General features: G+C 41.0%; 3 protein-coding genes across 3 annotated transcripts; 1 reads left to right on the top strand and 2 right to left on the bottom strand.

Moving 5' to 3' along the window:
• The first annotated feature begins 14,333 nt into the window (after window positions 1–14,333).
• LOC145457153 (spartin-like) lies at window positions 14,334–16,310 on the top strand. The gene has a single exon (XM_080335321.1). The coding sequence runs from the start codon at window positions 14,469–14,471 to the stop codon at window positions 15,930–15,932; it is 1,464 nt and encodes a 487-aa protein (XP_080191447.1). The 5' UTR covers window positions 14,334–14,468; the 3' UTR covers window positions 15,933–16,310.
• A 64-nt stretch (window positions 16,311–16,374) lies between these two features.
• LOC145457154 (uncharacterized) lies at window positions 16,375–17,199 on the bottom strand. Its single transcript, XM_080335322.1, has one exon. It carries the CDS (start codon window positions 17,197–17,199, stop codon window positions 16,570–16,572), a length of 630 nt encoding a protein of 209 aa, XP_080191448.1. The 3' UTR covers window positions 16,375–16,569.
• Window positions 17,200–17,247: 48 nt separating this feature from the next.
• On the bottom strand, window positions 17,248–19,985 carry LOC145457152 (negative elongation factor A-like). Its single transcript, XM_080335318.1, has one exon. It carries the CDS (start codon window positions 19,841–19,843, stop codon window positions 17,579–17,581), a length of 2,265 nt encoding a protein of 754 aa, XP_080191444.1. The 5' UTR covers window positions 19,844–19,985; the 3' UTR covers window positions 17,248–17,578.
• Window positions 19,986–22,607: the final 2,622 nt, after the last annotated feature.

Here is a 22,607-nt window from a genome sequence, read left to right as displayed (position 1 = left end):
AAAATAAAAGTATGATTATTCAGACTGTAATTTGAATGCTACAGCGCCGGGGAAATCCAGGAAACTGTACAAGGGAAATTTCATAGTGTTGCAAACTGAACATTCCATCAGTAGGATGCTATTAGTCAAAACGCTGCAACAGAGAATGAGTTATTGCAGCAAAATAAGAAAGATTCTCACTTAACTCACAACCAATAGGACCAGAACATTCGTTTGAATAAGTAAAATCCTCACAATTCAATCACTCCTAATAATTTGTCAGATCATTATCCACACAAACTCCTCTGCAGCAACCATGGTGCACTTAGATCAGTCCATTAATTGCCCATCATAAAAACCGACAATTGGCATTCTGAATGCATGATAGGCATGATCAAATCATTTATATATGTTTTCACAAGCTCACTGAAAATCAATTTTGCGCAAGTGTATCATGCATGTAACCTGGGAGTATGGTAGGGGAGTAGGAGTAGAGGATAAATTTCAATTATATCATGCTAGTGTCCAGATTAGGACTTTTTAGCTCTTCCGCGAGCACCAGTCACATATCTCAACTGTATCTGTGACACTTTTCTAGAGAGACATCAAGCACTAATTGGGTGACAGTCAGACTCAACACAGTCAGCGTAATCTGGACGGTTGGCAGAATACATGCTTGGGGTATCTGCGGATCAAACATGGGGCAATTAGAGGAGAGGAGGAAAAGATGAGACACAGGGCAAGATGAGACCTGCAATTTTTTCATAGAACAATGGTCAGATTCCTTGAACTATTTTGTTCCCATAATGTCATTCTATAGTCCTACCACCATATTAACAAGGTGAACAGATTCGAGGATGGGCAGAAAAGTGCCAAAAATATATTTTTATTGGCAGTGTAATCAACAACGCTGGTGAAAAAAAATGAAAAAAAATAGGCAGAACATCTGAGAGCCGTTTCTGTGGTTTTTGAGGTTGCTGATTACGAATATCACATTAGTTTTGTCAAATTGGCTCTTTGTCAGAAGATATTTATACCTAACCCTAAAAAAGTCCAAAATTACTCTATTCACCCTTAAATATTTCATTTGATAGGAAGAAAATTGTAGTTTTTTTCTAATTTTATACTGCGCCTAAATAGATAATAGACTATGAAGAACCCTCAGGTCATTCTCGGTCATTCTATCAATATTAACATGACATGATGCGAAATATTTAGTTGTCAAAATAGTAGTTTCTCCAGCCTAAAAATTGGATTTTTGCACAACGGAAATACATATTCTCCTGTATTAATTGGTCATTCTACCAAGAGGAGTATCAAATTCTCCTTGAAAAGCTTAACTGCAATACTCATATGCGTCTCATTTCTTTTGACTGGTAAATGGATAATTTTCCGCTGAATCAACAAAGTGGGTATACCTAGAGTAGTAACCCTATCAAACGAGATGCTTAAATCTAGTATATTTGAATACCGATGAAAGATTCCAATTTCACATTAGGAAGGAGTTCACTGGATGTAATTTCTCCTAAGATGTAGCAAATATAACTTTTTAGATGATCACAAAGCACCCAACTACGAACGGTTGGTCCGGAAATTCGTATCCGCATATCGAAATCTTGAGCACAAACACGAGCATAAAACTTCAGTTCCTGTTCAGTCGTCTTGATATATTTCCTGATCATCTTGTTGATTAGCAAGGGGAGAGGTTCTACCAAGACAGCAGAACAACAAAAGAAAGATATCCGGGCAGATGAGATGAACAATTGAACATATTATGGCAGACCATTGCCCGAACCTTTCGTGAAACCGCACCAAGTAGATTACAGCCGAAAATCGTACGAAAAACAATTGTGCTTTGAAATAAATTGAAAATAATATATTGTAAAAGATTATTTCAAATTTACAATAGGTGGTTGACGTAAAACTGATCGAATTAATGACATGCTATTTGAGTATCTAGGTAAATACTTATATACAAAACTATAGTTTATTTATGTACATGATATCCATGAAAGTCTGTAACTATGATAAATCTATTACCCCTAAATATAGTGCTGTTGCTATATTTTGATTTAAGAGTCTTCTGTGTGTAAAAATTACAAGTAGATTGACCTTCTGAACTTTATAGTACGACTGAGCCGCTTTTATATCTAGTCATTACCGCGAAAATGGGAGATTTTGGTCAAAATAGCCCCATGGGTTATCTCCACAACAAAAGTCAATTTGAAAAAACTATGGTCATATTCGGAATCAGTGCCCTTCAGAACCCCCATAATCACTCAATTACTTTGTCTGCCTAAAAATACGTGTTGACCAGTGTAATCATGCACTTACCTCTGAAAAGTAACAGACAGAAAATTATTTATTGAAGTTTATACAAGAACAGAGGCGCTGGGGTAAGATGAGACAAAGCCATGGGGGTAAGTTGAGACATGGGTATCGGAGTATTTACGGCGTTTCGATAGGATCCACATTAAAAAAGCAAGCAGGGTGATGGCACCCCTCCTGCCATAATTTAGAGAATCCTAAACACCCGGAATATTCGAGATGGTGCCACTGAACATAGCCTAGAATAGAGAGAAATATCTATTGATTTGTCCAACCGAAAAGATAATAACATTGGCGGATAACATAATAATAAAGGAACGGTGCAGGACAGGGTTTGATCGATATGGCTCTAGGTCAGGGGCGGGCAACAAAGAAAACAAGTAACTAAAGAATAACCTACAGTCACTATAATTTGACTTAATAAAGCAGTGGAGAATTACGGCACTGTGACCGCAGCCTTATTATCATGTAAGACCGGAAACTGTCCGCGGGCCGATCAAAATCCCTTCGTGGGCTGGATCCGAACGCGGGCCATATGTTGCCGGCCCCTGCTCTAGGTAGAGTCAACTGGTATAATCCCATCCTATAAGTTAGTTATAACTATACCTTCATAAAAAGTCTCTGCTCACCAGAGGTGGTCAAGAAAGCTACTCAAGTACGAGTAGAAGTAATTCTAGAATTGACCGACTATAAATCTACACAAGTAAGTAGTTGTGAAAACGATCCTAATTCGTTCACGTGGATTGTTAAAAGGTGCAAATTGATCTATGAGAAAGGTGCCGAGCTCCATTCAGACGCCTTTTCCCGATTAGGACAAGCCATGGACATGCTAGATTACGATATGATAAGTAAATGCAAGATTGTGAAACATCAGTTTACAACTTTGTGATGAGCCATATATACTGTGATGAAATATTTCATATGGACGAAGGGCGACAATGTGGTATGAACGGAGCCAAGCCAATCCGCTACCTAAATTATATTCACCGATACTTTCGTGAAATCATACTAGTTACTTTGTATCCACTGCGCGCGACGAAAATTCTGATCTTTGCTCAACTCTTATGAAAATTAAATGTTAATTCTCCGTGAAAACAGCCCCGAAATTCCTCCAGCTATCTTCCTGAATGGAGGATTGAACTACTTCTACTTGACAAACTGAAAATAGCGAAAAGTAAGTAAGTAAATCACAAAATATTATAAAGCAGAAGTAGCAAAAATCAGATCTATACTTGACTAAGTACCAGAAGTAGAGGAAAGTTACTTAAGTACTTCGAAAAGTAGAGGTACTTCGTTACTGACCACCTCTGCTGCTCACTGCTCAGCATATAGACCAGCGGTTCTCAACCTTTTTGTCTTCGCGGACCGCTTTTGGATCGCCACAGACCACCTCAAGTTTTCGTTATAAATTTGCTTGATTATCGTGCAACGACTGCAACCGTCATCTGTCTTGTGCAAATATTGATTGTAGGCTCAGAGTGGTAAACAGCCAGAAAATGACTTTTCTTGAAAATAACATCACACTATATGGGTAGACTTTTATTATTTCGAAACAAATTTTGCAGCTGTGCTCATTGTCTTGAAAATCAGCGCCTACAATTGGATATGAACGAGTGCCGAAAATCCATTCCGACGACAGCCTTTGGTGTGTTTTTAATGAAGTTATTTAGTGGTTATATAACAGGAGAAAATGGATTTCGTGGCAAGGTTTCAATTCCTTCATTGGGACAGATTAGGGAAAAAATTCAGTAATTTATATTTCAAACGACTGTTTACTAAGTTGCTGAGACTGACAACTCCAAATCCAAGATGCTATCTCCAACATTTAATTTATCCACAAACCTCAACAAAACATCTAAACACGTTTACACGTTTGCATCATCAGGCTATTGGTATAATTTGACAATTAAAATGAGTTTTCACAGTCGGATATTTCATCTCCGACGACCATTTTATTGATGTGTGTGAGTCCTAGGCTAAAGTTTTAGCAATTATGAAGCGAAACTGACTCATACTTTTCCTAATTGAAAAAAAATAGAAATTAGGTTATCAATCACCTTACAAATTTGGAGGCTTCGCGCTTAGTTATATATTGCGATGCCCTAATGAGTGATAGGAATAGTTTGTATTGAAGGTTGCGCTGCCGCTATTGTGAAATCGTTATTTTGGATGCGTATTTAAAGTATTTCGGTGACTATACCTTTAATGATGTGATAAAATGAATGCATTTTTAGAATAGTAGGATACTATATTAATATCGTGTGCCAATATAACCGTCTTAGTGTTATATTGCGGTGCCCTCTAATGAGTGATAGGAATAGTTAGGTTGCGTTGCCGCTTTTGTGAAATCGTAATTTTTGATGAGTATTTAAAGTATTTCGCTGACTATACCTTTAAGGATGTGATATGTGATGCCGCTATTGTGATATCGTGGTGCTAGTGATATGTTGTGATGGTCGTATGGTCGGTGCGAAATTCGAAACTCAATGTTTGAAACCCTTCTAAACTGAGATTATTGCCGTCCTTATTTTATTACATTACTCATATCACCACTTAATATTCTAAAACACGATACTGATGCGATACTACAACATGAATTCATATATTACCGTGTTGAATATTTGATATACTGACGGGCGAAGCACTCACATGATAGTGATTCAGCATAACCGTATATATGACGTAAGCATATTCCGGAGGCTTCACAGTGGTTTCGCGGACCCCCGGTTGAGAACCACTGATATAGACTTGCAGATCGACAAAAAGAACATGAAGCAGATGGACTGTCTACTTTTCCAAACCCTATGGAGCCCAGAAAAGGTAGAACAAAAAGCTCGCAACACGCTCATCCGCCCAAAACAACACGGAGGCATAGGAGTTCGGGATATAACAACAACACTGCAAGCAAGAAACGCAAAGAGATTGCTGGAACTCGCAATGATAGAGAAACCAGTGGAATTATGGCACACGGAAGCTGTGCATAACATGGGAACAAAGGTAAGAGGAATAAATGCCAAACTGTTCAACAACCTTTATCCCCACAGATCAACACCAACCCAAAACTGGATACAAGAGAAGCAAATCTACGAGACGTTAAGGAAAGAAGAAACACCAACCGAGGAGCTATCGCAAAAAGAGACCTACAACATCCTCATCAAGAACAGAACACAACATCAGGAGCACAAGCTGCAAGACTGGAAGCAAACGTGGCTCTACGACAATGATGTCAAGCACCACATCAACAACTATCAACGTGTAATATCATACAGAATTATTAATGAAGCATACTTCACAGGAGCGCGTAAAAACAAAATGGGATGGACTACAAGAACATCCGTACCGCTCAAAAACGAATGCAAATTCTGCAAGCAGAACCCAGATACGATGCAGCATATCTACACGAAATGCCCAGTGATCAAAAAGCTCTTCGACGTCATCAAATCCGACCATGAGGACACAATCCGAGCTGATATCATCCTAACGAGTGAAGACATGTCCCGAAATCACTACGACGGCCATCATAAGCAACAAATCATCAAAACCTTCATGCAAATGAAAGAGATGATATGGCGTTGGAAAGCATCGCTCGACATTGAGAACGAATACGCTAATGACGTCACAAACAGAATTGAACTCATACGAACATCGCTACACCCAAACACACAGGAAGCAAGACAGCAATGGGATAGAGGATGAAGAGGAAGAAAACACACCCGCGCGCGAATATCGTTTTCCAGACGCAATTATATACATTAATATCATAACATAAAGCTACACAATCACGCAAACCTTTTCCAAAACTCGCAATTTTCCTATGTTCGTTTTCTGTCATAACTCATATTACATGCACGTTTATCCTTCCGTTGAACAATGAATAAAGAAAATACCCCCCCCCCCCCCCCCACACACAAGCCCCACAATAAATTTTGGTAAATAACGTGAAATTAACAAAGATATGGAAATTTTATAAGCAAATCTTCCAAAACCACCGGGAAAGAAAAAGAAAGCATTGGATTGACGACAACATCCAGAACCAACGAAAGATCACCTACCACACCCTGTGCTAAACACAACCCAAGATGAACGCCATCTTGCCCAATAGCACCACTTCCCAAATTTCATAATTTCCTATACTTTCTATTCATCTATTTTTATTATGTATTTGCTGATACTTTTTGCATACTTGGAATAAAAACACTAAGAACCGATATAGACCGCATGTGTAGCCATAAACCACATGCACATTTTCTCGCGGAACAACGGTTGAAAAGGCCCTGTGGATATAAAGCTGTATCAGCTGTACCAGCTGTATCAGCTGTATCAGCTGTATCACCCTGTGGATATAAAGCTGTATCAGCTGTATCATCCTGTGGATATAAAGCTGTATCAGCTGTATCAGCTGTATCAGCTGTATCATCCTGTGGATATAAAGCTGTATCAGCTGTATCACTCTGTGGATATAAAGCTGTATCAGCTGTATCACCCTGTGGATATAAAAGCTGCCGTATCACCCTGTGGATATGAAGCTGTATCACAGCTGTATCCCGATCTTATAGGCCGATTTTATCATGAATTATTGAAGATTTTTGTGCTCAACCCTGGCTCACTAAACAGTACAACAATAATTTCGTGGCAAAAGCGAACAAGGTGATGGGGGACGGTTTATCACCCTATAGGAGCCCAAGATTCAAGGTTTTTGGGGGAGCCTGACGAAGTGCTGTTTTGTTCCTGCCAACGGGTATACACACCCGGAGATGTTTAATTAATTAACACTCGTGGGATCCTACCTTTTCAAACACACCTCACTCACATTAGATTACGTGAGCAGGGAAACGTTAAAAAAATTGATAGCAATCTATATGCAATGCCCGATCATATATTGACCGACTCAATCATGAAATATAGAAATTTCTCTTTCTTCGCGCGTGTAGGCGAGAAGAGCTGACTCACTAAATGTGTGACAGCCTACTAGACTATTTAGCGCATCCCAGACATAGTATAGACCTAGTACTAATTGCAGAGTGATACCTGGGTGAATCTCGGTACGGTTTGTCTATAATATGGGAGCAGCGATGATTCTCAAAGTTAAAGTAATTAAAAAAATAATAATAAAAAAATCAAGAATTGTTTGAACACAAGACACCGATTCCATACAGGTAGAGTGATACAGTTGATAGCACCGTGTTACAGCTGATAGCTGATACAGCTTTATATCGACAGGGTGATACAGCTGATACAGCTTTATATCCACAGGGTCATACAGCTGATACAGCTTTATATCCACAGGGTCATACAGCTGATACAGCTGATACAGCTTTATATCCACAGGGTGATACAACTGATACAGCTGATACAGCTTTATCCACAGGGTGATACAGCTGATACAGCTTTATATCCACAGGGTCATACAGCTGATACAGTTGATACAGCTTTATATCCACAGGGTGATACAGCTGATACAGCTTTATATCCACAGAGTGATACAGCTGATACAGCTGGTACAGCTGATACAGCTTTATATCCACAGGGCCGTTGAAAACACTGTGCTTGGGCGAAGTTGTAGGGAGAAGGCCTACTTGGAATACCTGATCTCTACAAACACTTTCTATTTGACAAAATTGGTAACGTTAGAACTTATAAAAGTAAGTACTTCGTTTTCATTTTCAGTCGCTATTGAAGTAGAATATAAATAATAAAAACACAACCAGTGCGCATTGGATTACTCTTGAGCGCCCCTGGCGAATTCACGCGTGACAGAGTATAGATAACTAACCTCCGTAGGTTAGTTATCTCATGGAAAACTGAATGGGATCATAGTGTCCTATATGGTGTCGACACAAGCAAATCGCACGGTTCAATGAAATTGTATCACGTCACAGTTTCCATTTGGCTACAGGCAAATTGACGGTGATTTTTTACCGACTTGCCGAGCATTAAATTTGATGAATCGGGTATCAATCGAAAGCTGACGCTGTACTGCTTGCGAAAATATAAATTTTATTCCACTCATGGCCCTGGAACCCCCACAATCAGCCCCCAATTATTCATTGTCGAGTAGATTTGCAGTGTGACGCAACAATGCTATCTGGCGAAACGTGAGACTAGCTCAAGAGCAAGGATGCGGCCGAGCGGCGAGAGTGGGATCAGCTGACGTCGCGGCAATAGCGATGTGCAGACGCGCCACAGAGAAACGCTGCGCTGTTGATACTTTTTCTATGCGTTTCGGTACAAGCGAGCACACACCAGCCTTTCCTTGACTTGTAAGGGTAGAGCTGGGTCCACAGAAAGTATTAGGGCCCTACCAATTTTCGTGCAATATCCTTCAGCTGATAAAGATATGTAGGCTACGTCTAAGTAGTCTACATTGGATATGTCAGATTATTATGATATCGATTGCCTTAGCCCGCTTGTTGCGTAGGGCTCCAGAGACACGTCGCGCTGTTGATTGCGGGTGTCGATACTTTCTATAGTCGCTTTTATGGTTAAGTGTGAGCAAGGAGCATTGAGCATGAGCATACATTACAAGCTTTTATTTGATCCGTATGGGTAGGACTTGGTCCGCGAATGCAGCAGGTAAAATGTTGATTGTTGAATAAAGTTTAATAGCAGGAGTGTCGAATTAAACTGGTATCGCTGTCCGGATTCAATCCGTTACTAGAAAGCTTGCGGGCCATACCTGCCAAATGATTCCAAAATGTTACCACCAAATTCATACCTTTGTTTTTCACTGGAATATATCTGATATCATTATAAACGTTGACGTTGGAATTTGGTTTAGCATTTTTCAATCACAAAATAGTTTTTTTGAATGCCGGGGACCTTTTGCGTCAAAAGTAATAGAGTGGTATCACAGATATTTGAATTATATTCATTCTGTAGCCTATTATATATTCCTAATGTAACTTACGTAAAACGGATTTGCAGTATTTTTTTCGCATCTGTGAATAACTGAATGTCCATTGTCCATTCGGCCCAACAGAGTTTGCACTTTTTCGCCTTCTCGGAATTTGGCAAGGCCACCGACGTGGTGCTTATGGGGACTAGGGTGAAAACTCAACACTGTAATTGTATTACTACAGTATGATATATTTATATTATCTAAATTTGCTGTCTTGAGTGAATCTTATTACTTGCCATTGCCGCGACGTCAGCTGATCCCACTCTCGCCGCTCGGCCGCATCCTTGCTCTTGAGCCAGTCTCTCGATTCGCCAGACAGCATTGTTGCGTCACACTGCAAATCTACTCGACAATGAATAATTGGGGGCTGATTGTGGGGGTTCCAGGGCCATGAGTGGAATAAAATTTATATTTTCGCAAGCAGTACAGCGTCAGCTTTCGATTGATACCCGATTCATCAAATTTAATGCTCGGCAAGTCGGTAACAAATCACCGTCAAATTGCCTGTAGCCAAATGGAAACTGTGACGTGATACAATTTCATTGAACCGTGCGATTTGCTTGTGTCGACACCATATAGGACACTATGATGGGATAGAACGGTGACTGCGTGGCCTGTCAATCAGATACGGTTGAATGACAAGTCATCGAGCAAATTAGCGCAAGCGCGAAGCCGTGTTTTGCGAAGTATGGCGAGAGCCGTGAGACAGCCGAGACCTCGGCATCCACACAGTTTCGTTTGTTAGCTGTGATCGGATGTACCATTTGACCTACTATATATATAAATATATATGTTTTGCAGAACTATATTGGTACTTATTTACGGATATCGGATATTGGAAATGCCTGCGAATAATTGTGCCGTCCCTGGTTGTAATACTAGTCGAAAAAATAGTAATTCAGCACTCTTTGTCAATTACAGGCTGGATCTCGCAAAGGAAGAACAGGAAAGGCAGCACCGATCGCAACTACGTTGTTTTATATTGTCCATGCGCGATTCTACGGACAAAAGAGATAATATAATCATTCAGCTTGATAGAGAATCGCGAGTTACGGAATTCCTTTTCTGTTGTGACAGATTATGATATGTAAATGGTATGGGAGGTGTTCCGCCAGGCTAGTGCATGCCGGTATGATATCAAAACTGGATATTTATACGTATTAAGCGCAAACCAGTGACCGGTACGTTGTTACTGGCACCATGCAATTATTCTTTCATGGACCATATATTGTGTTTTTAAGATCCACAATATGTGATCTACATATCATTGCGGCAGGTGCTTCTGGGAGACGTCGGCTGAAGTTGGAAGCCATACCTTGCCTAAATTTGCCTAAAAAGTCCGCATCATTTTCTTTCCCACCAAGGAAAGAGTCAGCTCCAAGAAAAGCTTGTGCTCAAAAATTCTATTAACAAAATGTTGCCCGGTTGAATAAGGACGCATCTCTTATTCAAGGTAGGTGAAATTTAGAATCAGGTTGGATGCTAATTTGTGTTTTACTTACTGTTCAATATGTGGCTGGGTAGCATATGAGAGGAAGATGATCATGAAGAGATTTGGAGGAAGATGATCATACACAACCTAGAATCAGGTCAGTTTTGGATTTGCTCCTCCGAAGGCCTGCAGGTGTTTACAAATAAATAAATTTACGAAATTCCTGAGCTACTCTCAAATACAGGTTTATATAGACTGAAAACAGCCCACACTTTTTGCAATGCTACACATATGGTTGAAATGTATCATAGATTCGATACCAATTTGTATATATCTATCAAAAAAGCGACCAGCTTATGCCAACCATGATCACTTATGTCCTATCATTACAGGATAGTGTTTGACGATGACTTGTCCATAGTATGCTACCGTATGATCTTTATTTTTCAGATGAAGATGACCGGCTACATGCAGTGTTGGGATAACTCGAGTCATGACTTGACTCGAGTCAGACTCGAGTCACCTTTTTCGTATGACTTGACTTGACTCGAGTCACTTTGCTAAAATGACTTGACTTGACTTGACTCGGCGTATCAGAAATGTGGATTGACTCGTGACTCGGAGCTAAATTCACGAGTCAATTTCAAGTCATCAAGTAATCGGTGCCGATAAAAATCTGTATCTGTAATATGTTTGGATTTTCGCGAAACGCTGGTGTAACCCATGAGACTGCGACCACATTCAATGATCGTGCGTTTTACTGAGCCTCAATTGTTCTCTCACAAATAAATTGACCGCAAACGAAGGAATCGAAGCTTATGGCTTACGTTGTCGTAAACTAGTAGTACAAGTAATTGAATGGCAAAATGTATTTTTCTATTCTCACCTTAACCAAACCTCTTGTTTTATTGAAATTGAATTCGAATATGTTTATATAGTCCCCAAGCATTGGTGCAGGCTCGAATTGTATCATGGGTGTATTGCGTCTTATCAATTCGTTCTCAATCTATTCTCTATTTTGGCTGGTAACTATCAACTGAGGCTATGTAATTACTTACGCAGTTTATCAGTTCTACATACATGTGAGTGACACAGCGCCTTCCTGCGTGTATATTCAACTCTATATTCGTTTAGCGGTTGAGAATCAATGACCACTTAATATGTATTTCAGACAGCCAGCAAAATGCAATGACGTAGTCATGCCTCATACTTCGAAAAGGCAACTTGACTTGAATTGTGACTTGACTCGTGACTTGACTTGACTTGACTCGAGTCACCTCCAAAAATCGAGTGACTTGACTTGACTCGAGTCACCTTTGAAAATCGATTGACTTGACTTGACTCGAGTCAAAATGTGCAATGACTCGAAATGACTCGTGACTCGAAGGTAGTGACTTGATCCCAACACTGGCTACATGACGCCGACGACCATGCCAGGAAATCACAAAATCTGAAAAAAAACCGAAAGCTGTCACTGACATCCAACCCGTTTGCTGGATATGAAAGGGTCACGGCGACCCGGTGATCTTTCATTTCAACCGGATTTATGCTTTGGTCTCCGTGGTGCCTTCATGCACCAATCTGCTCGTACCAGTTGTGCCCCGGACAGCTCTGCATACCTGGCTAACATCTAGCGAATGTATGGTAAATCGTCAATATACTTGATTATTTGTCAATATACAATACCACACATGATGACTGTTGCAAGTTGCTCATTTAGTGCTCAGATGAGAAATGAAAGGATTGCTTGCATAGAAGTCAACAATGCTCCTGGTGTGATATATATAGTATTGTACCCTACACCTTCATGTGGTAAAGGTTTGTTAATATTCGCATCGTCAGTGAACCGTCATTCTTGTAATAACGTTTCTTGTTGACCCTGCGATCACATACTTTCTGCAATGAGATGTCAATCCTTAGCAGCGCGGGTAGAACATGTCAATCTGAAAAATATAGCAGATTTATAAACTAAAAAGGACACTGGCGGTGTGTTCAACTAAATCACAATGTACTGCAAGGCCAGTGTCTCGTCCAGATTCGCTGAAATCTACATTGTAAGTTATATGCCATCAATTTTGAAATTGCAAACATTGTAGTACATTGGAATGGACATTAGGACACGTTGCTCTGTTGATGCTGCTTATGAAGTTGAATACGCATTAACTTTTGACAACTCTGTCCTGCAAAATTGAAAAGTTCATTAACCTTGGGGATTTGCTGCATTCCCTCGTAAACTCTCTGTAGACTCTCCTAAGAGGAAAGAGCAGCTCTGAGCTTGGATATACAAGCGCCTCAGCCTTGCGCTCCATCAGAGAGATTACCTTGCCAAAATGCTTGCCAGTGTTATCTATAAGATATCCAAGCAAAGATCGGTCTAACTGGTCACTGAATTTTCGAATTGTGTTTCTCAACGTAAAACCAGTCATGTATTCTAAAATATCGCCCTCCCTTTCAGAAATACTGGTAGAGACCAATGACTCCGGCTGAGGTGGCTTCATTCCATTATCAATTATTTTTTCCATGAGCTCAAGTTAAAATTTGGCACATAAAAGCCTGTCGTTTGATTTTGTATCTAATATTGGATCACCGCAATTACTGTAACTCATCACAATATCATCTGGATGTGTAGTGGAATTCATACTGATAATCCATCACGTAGCTAGCTCAATACCTTTTTCAGAGAGTTCTGGTGGGTCTTTGAACTCCAATGAGCGCAGCAATGGTTCAAGATCCGCTGGTTGCTGAATAATATTTGGAACAGATATGGTGACCACGCTTCCATCAAAGTCGTTGAAGAGAAGTTCATGGACAATTTCCGGGGGAATATCGTACCATTCCTTAACAACGTCACTAACTTGCGAGGCCATAATTTCAATAGATTTACAGTATAAATGAGTAAGCCGTGTACCTGATGAAATTAAAATAATATTTATACAGCACTACAGACACTGCAGTCGATGTTCAACTTAATCACAGCTTTCTGCTACATGAAAAGTAATCTAGACAAGCTACGATAATATTAACACTTAATTAACCCGCTATGTGTGTTTACGTTAACCGGAGCATCATGGCAGACAACCGAAACATTCTGGCTGCGATGACTTGTCATTCAACCGTATCTGATTGACAGGCCACGCAGTTACCGTTCTATCCCATTCAGTTTTCCATGGTTATCTATAGACAGAGATGCGAATCTATCCAAATCACTGACCTATATAAACACAATGCAGCAGTCATGCATAAATATTACTATAAAGGAGCAATATCATGTGACATCAGCATAACTTTTCGTCGTGAATCATGTTTCACATAACTGCGTTGCGTACAACTGGTTGTCTGCACCTTTCATGTCGATTTCCGTATATCTATATACTAGGGTTACCATACGTCCTCTTTTAAGAGAACTTGTCCTCTTTTTTGACTTTTTGAAATTGTCCTCGGAGGACGCCCTTTTGTCCTCTTTTTTGAGATTTTGTCTTATTTTTGAGAATTTTGGTCATACATAGCAAAATTAGACCATAGCAATTTACAACGTAGCTACGATTAGACTGAGATGCCGTAAATCAGCACCGAAGTGACGCTTCGGTGGGTATTTCGGGAGCTGAGTGCAAAGTTGATCTTTTTTTGCACATTGCACAAGTTGCGGCATGGGAGGCTTGCGTCGCGCTTGGCACGGTTCGCTGTTCCGTCGATTAGATTTGGACTATATTGTTACGGTTCACTGATGTGTGTTTTTTAACTTCCGCCGTGACGGTCATTTTCAACGCATCTGGTATCGTGTATGTGGTCCCACCATAGCATTTGAAGCAGGTTAGTCCGGTTGCGTTCAACATGGCCGGTTGCGCGAGCTCAGGTTCAAATTACAACAAACTGAAGGAAATAGTGAAACACTATCAGGATTCAGCCACACTAGCCCGTAAAGCACTGAAGCTCGATGAGGAGAATGAACACGCCGCAGCAGCTCAAAGTTACTTGAAATGCCTCGAACACATCGAAAAGGGTGTGGAAATAGATATAACTGGAGAGGCCTATTCCGGATCTGAATGGGATGATGCTAGAGATCAGCAACAAAAGATGCGCAACCTACGGGCACAAACTAAAGAGCGCCTCTCTTTTCTGGAGCAACAGTCTCATGAAAATGAGTTACCTGAATATTCCGACTCAGTTCCTGATGGGCATGGGCATTCGTCACTATCTTACACTAAAGGTGCAACCGAACTGCTGATAATACCGGGTGGAGTTCAGATATTTTTTGTCTCTGAAGATGAACATGTGGCTACTACCCCGCCTTCGTACCCAACGTTTTTAAAAGTGATGGAGAGCAGATCAGGATGCTTCTTTATAAAAGTCAATGATTGGAATTATCCATTGTTGACCGGACAGACACCAGTATTCAAAACAAATTCCGGAATATATTTGTTTCCCAACAAGATCTCCCATACAATTACACAAGGATCTGTTGGTATCGTCATATCATCTGAAATTGATCAACGTGAAATTGAGACGTTCGAATATATATTGCAGAATCTTGCCATTTTCAAAAAACAGAGTGAAGAAGACGAGGTTGATGTTATTGAAGTTGCAGCCCCGTTAAGGTTACGCGATTTGGTGAAACTGCCAACAAGTGGTACAGTTGCCGCAGGCCTTACTAAAGGAGCGGAACTCATGTGTACTGGCATTAGTACGCTTGCCGACGGTGCGTCTCGAACCATCCAAACACAATCTGCTAACCTTAAAGAAAAATTGATTCCGAGCGACAGCCCGATGCCAGTCAGCCCCGCTGTGCAAACCTCATTGCACTATGCTCACGAAGCTTCACGAGCTACCGTGCAAGCATCACGGTATCTTGTTGATCGATTGTGCGAAGCGACTGGCAAAGTTAGTGAACAGCTAGCACCACATATCAAAGAATACGGCCAGAAGATTTTACCACAATCTGTCACAGACAACGGGGGTCAAGGAGAGTCTGTTGTTGATGGCGCAGTCAAAGTTGCCGGTGCTGGACTGTATGGAATTACAACAGTCTGGAGCGAGCTTGAAAGGTCTGGCATTGTTATCGTTCAAGCGGTATCAAAAGCCGCAGTAGAAAATGTTGAATTCAAATATGGAAAAGACGCAGGCCTGGCTACAACTAACGCAATGGGGACAGTTGTAAATGTGGGTAAAACTGCGTTCAATATAGATAATTTGGGAATGAAAGCAATTGCTAGGAGGACGGCTAAGGATACAGGACGGGCTGTCCTTCACAACTATGACAAATCAGCTCATAAGAGTGTTAAAGAATCGCAGGTGTGACTAAAAAATCACAAGAGGTGTGACAATGACAGGTTTTCACCATTATGCATATTGCTCTCTGACGCTATTCAGTATTCACTCACTGAATCTCTACCAGTTGTTGACTATATACTAAAGTTTTAGGGTGAATCTAAAAATATTTTAAGTGTGTACTGTACATAGTTTCTAAGATGGATAGAATTTGAAAGGATATAACCGCTAATTCATTTGTTCAAGTGCTGCCAAGAATATTGCAAAAATACCAAGTGATTGCTTTCCTGCCTATTATTCTAGTCCTTGCATAAAGAGATTACTGTCATGCGGCAATCAATCATTACAATCTTAAATGCGCTTTATTACTTGTTATATTGTATTAAATAAATTATGCAAAGTTCAAAACTAGCTTCTTGGAAAATTCCCAGATCAATCTTAATATAGGCCTCAAATCATGAAGGTACTTAACAAGGTTATACTGGGGATGTTGTGACACTGAAACGACCATTCCCGGTTACCAGAAATAATATATTGGAGTATTGAAGCCACTAGCCAGTTATGCGAAAATTGGAGGCATTCGGGGAAATTGCATGACAAATAAGCAGGTATCAGCTGAAAATTGCAGACAATAATGGTAGTATGCTCTGCAGACATGAATCACAATTCATAATAGCTTATCAATCGTATCATCTGACCATTTCAAGGTTTTTAGAATACATTTGCATCGATCCACTACTAATTTAATAGAAGGGCATTCAAGTAAAATTTCATTGACGCGTTCCACAGTTAATTTGCTGGCCAATGTCAAATCAACACCAGTCGACGATGTATCAAATTCATCAAGTTCAACATCATTCCCAGTATCGTGGATTTGCCTGGTAGATACTTTTGAAAAGTCACTTATCAAGTCATTAGTGATACCAAAACCATTAGCACTCTGATTCAAAGTCAATTTCAAGAAATCCTCGGCAATCGAGTTCTCCTCCAACAAACGTATTTCATCTAGAAGTGAATGGGCTTCTAAAATAGTAGACTCCGTGATAGGGTGGCCTTCGTAGTTCATCTGGTATGCAACGAGGGCGTTAAGGATTCCTTTAATTTTCGCCAAAAGAAAACGCGACAAAAATCCTTGCTTAAATCCTGCATTAAATGCAGTCTGTAGTGATTGATTTTGACCGGCGGTACTTCCTTGTACAAATCCTTCTTTGAAAATACTTTGACTCCGTTTTTCCCATTCTCTTGCAATCAGTCTCATTTCAGACTTGTCGTCTTGAAATTCATCATCGCTATCCATTGGGGCAGTGATAAAACAGCTTAAATAGGCTAAAACGCCTGTGAAATACTGAAAATATACAATGCAAATTGATATAAGCGGACAAGTGTTATTAACAGGCACACTCAAAGACTTGTAGAGGAAGTAGAGTGAGTTCTTTATGACATAACGAATTACTTCTCATTGATAGGTTCATGAATACTCAATACCCATCAGATGGAGCTAGAAATACACCAGTGTGATGTATGGATAATTCATCATGATCGTAGGTTTGTAGCAATGTAATCCACAGCGGAAAACGAGTCATTCAATAGCTAGAATTTGATTATATTTGTCTATCAATCATTGCCTTGTCAGAATACAAATAATGATTGGCTGATGACACAGGGTGTCACATTCATCATTTAACATTTCCAGAATTATAATGCGCCACATATTGTTTCAACCTTTGCTTTTTTGCTGAATCACCCGTACGATAGTTCATTTCAAAATAAGTCTCTACAAGAACAGGGATATGATCACCGCCGGATGGATTTTTCATGAGCTGCTCGTGTTCCGACAATGTTATTTGGATAACATCACCTTTATCCGGAGCGGGGTTGTCCCTCGAACCAGCCATGAAACCCAGAATAATAGATTTCTCCTGTCTGGATAATCTGTTTGCAGTTTTGAACATCTCTTGTGCATGGTCCATTTGCTCGCGAGTAAGGACCAGTGTTTTCTTTGGTATTTGGTTCTGTTGAATTGGCATCTGTTGTTGTTGTTGCAAACGCGCCTGCTGCATCTGCAGCTGATGCTGTAAGACTTGGGCATTGGAGCTAGGCACATTTTGTGGGAGACTAGTAAGTAAAGTTGGATTAGGGGCGGCGGAAAAGCCAGGCGTATGGCTAGTACCTTGTTGAAGTTGAACCAGATTAGGGCGCACAACGTACTGGACTATATTCGGTTGTAATTGGACAGGCCGATTGTAAGACCTAGCGTTAGGATGCATCTGAGTGTTTGACTGACCTACCGGAGGTTGTTGCCTATGCAACTGTAAATTTTGCTGCGATAATTGTGAAGCTTGCTGTCTGATAATAGGGGCGTAGAATCCGGGGGTTTGCGGATATGAACTGGCTTGCCTTAACGCAGAGCTTTGGATAACGAGTTGTCTTTGTTCAGGTGCAACAGCAGAACCCATAGAGATTCGTGGTGGAGTTGTTAGAGGAGGTGGATCGCGCGACAACATGGGATTTGATAGTGCTGTAGATGTCGGGCCACTGGGCGGAGGTGTATTGGAGTAACTCATCAAGTTATTATTCCTAGCCGGAGATATCGCATTACTGTGCATTTGAGGAGATAGCATACTAGCTTGAGCAGTGCCAGAAATACCACTGATCTGCCTGGCGGGACTAGCGGTTGTTACGACCGGGTTAATTGTGCTTGTAACGGGTCGGAAATAGGGTGAGGGTGTGGCTGGCATTGCATATACCGGAAGTTCCTCGACCGATGGTCTTTTTTCTACCAACGCTGGTTTTGGAGGTTCGGGCATCGGCTGGGGAACGTTCTCCGGAGGAGACGGTTGCTCCTGGTCAATGGTACTCAAGCTATTTTCTTCCGGGGACTCGGGAGGGTAATGATCCTGTTCATATTCCTCGTCCTCCATCTCTACATCGTTCTTGTCTTCGTCCTCTGACTTTGAGTCACTTTCCGGCTGAGTGTCTGCATCTTCTTCCATATCCTCTGAAGGGACGACGGTTTGAGGTAAACCTGCTGCATAATCCGGAGTTTCATCAGGCTTCTCTTCCTGTGTATTCGACGGTGGGACGTTAGTTTCTTCTTCTTGCTGTTGCTTCTTCCTGCGCTTTTGTTCCCGTATTCCCAACGGCTGCTCTGATATATCCAATAGTTTAGTGCCTCTCTCAGTTCTGAATCTGGAGACGCTCCGGCTTCCGCCGCTGGGAGTGATATTCGAGTTTGGAGTCGTTTGAGATCTGAAACCTTCCTGTCTGTGGCTAATTGATGGAGTTTTCGGTATTCCTCTCATCGGGCTTGCGTCTGAGAACTTACGAGTCATGTCACGGTGCTTCACAGGCACAGTTTTCTCTTTCTTAGCCTGGCTGGATGCTTCGCTTGAGCGTTGCATCAAATCAACTCTCAAAGCAGCGGATTTTGGCTTTCTTCTCAATGCGAAATGTCGTACCGGCGGGGGTTGGCTGCCCACCAAACTTTGAAGCGCGTTTTTGTTAACGTACTGACACTCTAAAGGTAAAGTGGCAAACACATTCGAATCGTCCACTTTCTCACGCAATTGCTCTATCACGGATGCGGCAATGCCATTCGAAGCGAGATCAATGTTCAACCGCCCTCGGATTGGATATGTCCTGACAACGTCTGCCACAAGTCTCACCCATTGATCAGTGTCTTCCAACGCTAATTCGACTAGTCCTTCGATAGTATGCTTCATTTCGTCTAAATTTCTTCTAGGTAAATGCAAAATGCCGAGCAGAAGCTTCAATTTGACAGTTGACGTAAGAACGGTAAAGCAACGATAAATGTTGTCTATGGTGTCAGTCTTTATAATCCCGCCGACACTTGATGACACCCACAGCTCCTCAGATGATCCAAGTTTATTGTGCAACCAAAGAGCTGTGTCACTGTCTTTAACAGCACGCGGAGCAGCCATTTGGAAGTGTTACAGGCTTATAGTACCGATAGTATTTATGTATCTGTGAGGACTGATTCCGAAATATTACAGAGAAATGTGATAGTTTCTCGTGATTTCATATATAGGAGGCATAGACGGCAGAAGTATGTAATATAGACTAGTCAGCAATGTTCCCTCTAAGCTGCGCACGTGCGCAAATGTGCAGTGCTGAAACGTTCTCTGCGCACAGAAAACCCGAAGTGATGACCTTTTTTTTTAGTCGTTACCCACTGTTGTCCAAGGGTCTGCGCAGTAAGTTGGTGATCGTGCGCAAACTCGTCAAAAATTCGAGGGAACATTGCTAGTCAGCCCTCAAGTTTACCGGACCACGAGCTGACATAACAATCTCACCTTCCGTCACATATGGTACCACCTCATTTTGTAGCTTAAAGTGCTTTTACTTTTCATTCAGCGTGAATGCCTCCTCTTAACACCGCCTAGGCCCTTCCTATCTTTTCATTGTATCGCAGTCTTGTGGTGTTTTGAAATGATGAAACTCTTAATAAAACTTATCACCACAAGACTGCGATACAATGAAAAGAGAGGAAGGTGTCGAAAAGACTTGGTAGTCTTGGAAATAAGACACCCACCTGGGCCTAGGTATAGAGAAGAGGCATGCACAATGCACACTGAGCGAGATACAGCTTCTCGGTCCGTAGGTCGTGGGTAGGGCTGGGCAAAATCGAGTACCTGAGTGATTCGATTCTGAATCACGTAAAATGCTTCGAGTCGAGTCGAGTAATCGAGTATCACTCATTATGACGTCATAGCAGAATATTATTTGTCAAAGTCCAAATATGTACCTTTTAAGCGACCACAAAGAATGTAATGCCTGTTATCCATCATATTAAGGATACTTTGTTATTTTTTTCGACCATACTGATTTCATTGCACTTGATGACAATATAGTGGGATGATCATGACTTCGTAAATGTGCTATTCCCAGTAACGTTCGTAGCTTTGTACTTCATGTTGTACTTCATGTTTCGTATGCTACGATACGGCCAATCAAGGTTTCAAGGCTTCAACAGTGAAATTAGCATAAACTCGTTGATCGTTGATAAACTCCTCGTTGATAAATCAACTTTCAGTGGTGAGGAGCGTATAATTTCAGTACTCGAAAAAATCGTCTTTTACTACTCGACTCGAATCATTAAAATTAATACTCGATTCAGATTCGAGTACTCGAATCATTGTGCCCAGCCCTAGTCGTGGGTTCGACCCCCGGCCGGGTCAGACCAAAGACTCGAAAACTGGTATCCGCGGCTATCCTGCTAGGCGCTCAGCAATCACGGATAGCATGGAGGAGAAAAAACCGGGGGTGCAGACTAGATGGCCTTACTATAAAGGCCGTATCGCATCTCCGTCGTCAAAGCATCTCGATGGTGCAGGCGAAAAAGAATACCATATCTCTCTCTCTCACTCAGTCAGTATTGATACAACAGATAGACAGAAGACATTCATGATATTATAGTCCTTTTATATACAGTGACTCAACGACAACGCACTTATGATCCTGAAATACCGACACCTACCAGATTTTTACGGACAATGGATATTATTAACTGTATAATAATAACATATAACAATTTAATAAATCCAGTTGACAATGCAAGCAGATGAAGCGTTGAGAACACTTAATGGCGAACCGAACGGAACTGCGGACCGGGATGATGGTTACAAATCCACACGACGGAACTATAGAATGTAAACATTCTATAACGGAACGATCGAACACATTCGATTTGCTTTGATTTATGGATACTATATATGATTGTATTATAGTATATACCAGGGTTGTAATGACTCGAGTCATGACTCGACTCGAGTCACGATTTTCTGGTGACTCGATTTGACTCGAGTCATTTTTTCAAAATACGGAAATGACTCGACTCGACTCGAGTTGTTTGCGATTGCGCATGTTTTTTCTATCATTTATTTGATAACGTTTTTAAAGGAATCAGTTCGACTTTCGACTGTCCTTATTTGTATTCCATGTTTCTACTAATTGTATTTGTACGATTTTAGCGATTTTGATTGTTTGATTACTGTTTTAAATTGTCCTTTTTCGCTAGTATAAATTGCCCTCTCTACCGTTGTCTCGACCTCCATACCATCGAGCAACGGACGAGCGAGCACTATTGCGAATCTCACAATTGCTTGTATTACCATCTTGGTATTTTCAAAGCAATTCGGAAGTTCTCATTGTTTAATCTTCAATTTGGGTTGCTTGATTCTATTGAAATACAAGACTGATACGCAAGGTTAGCGAGTCCAAGAGCAGATTCAGCTTAGCAGACAGGGTTCGACGCCTGCTAAATCGGCACTCATTTACATCGGAGTGTCGCGTCGAAACAATTCGCAATAGTGCTCGCAACACAAGATGGATTGATCGCCTCTGCTTCGCATCGAATCTGCTACATCTTGTGTTGTTACGAAGTTGGATGCTGCATGAGACGCCTCAAAGATTGCGACGACGGTTTCAACTTCTTCAATGGCAAGATTTTCCTACAACGATGACCGTCATCACACTTGGGTAACGTCGGTTAGGTTGGAGCCGCGTTCGGTTCTCCGTCCCAACAACGTTATATCGCTCGTGGAGCTGCTGGACGCCTCTCTATCGTTATATGTGATTTAGTCTTATCACTAGTAGAGTTGCTTGACGCCTCTGTACGATTGAAGGTGATTTATTCGTATCACTAGTATAGAATTGCTGAGCGCCACTCTACCATTTAAATGTGAT

This window comes from Botryllus schlosseri, chromosome 15, assembly GCF_051294905.1.
Source record: "Botryllus schlosseri isolate E-star chromosome 15, Bs_hap1, whole genome shotgun sequence".
Classification (NCBI taxonomy): domain Eukaryota; kingdom Metazoa; phylum Chordata; class Ascidiacea; order Stolidobranchia; family Styelidae; genus Botryllus; species Botryllus schlosseri.
This window is presented reverse-complemented; position numbering and strand designations above follow the sequence as displayed.

Coding starts and splice junctions, on each gene's coding strand:
- LOC145457154 (XM_080335322.1), bottom strand. CDS start 17,199: ATGGATAGCGATGATGAATTTCAAGACGACAAGTCTGAAATGAGACTG.
- LOC145457153 (XM_080335321.1), top strand. CDS start 14,469: ATGGCCGGTTGCGCGAGCTCAGGTTCAAATTACAACAAACTGAAGGAA.
- LOC145457152 (XM_080335318.1), bottom strand. CDS start 19,843: ATGGCTGCTCCGCGTGCTGTTAAAGACAGTGACACAGCTCTTTGGTTG.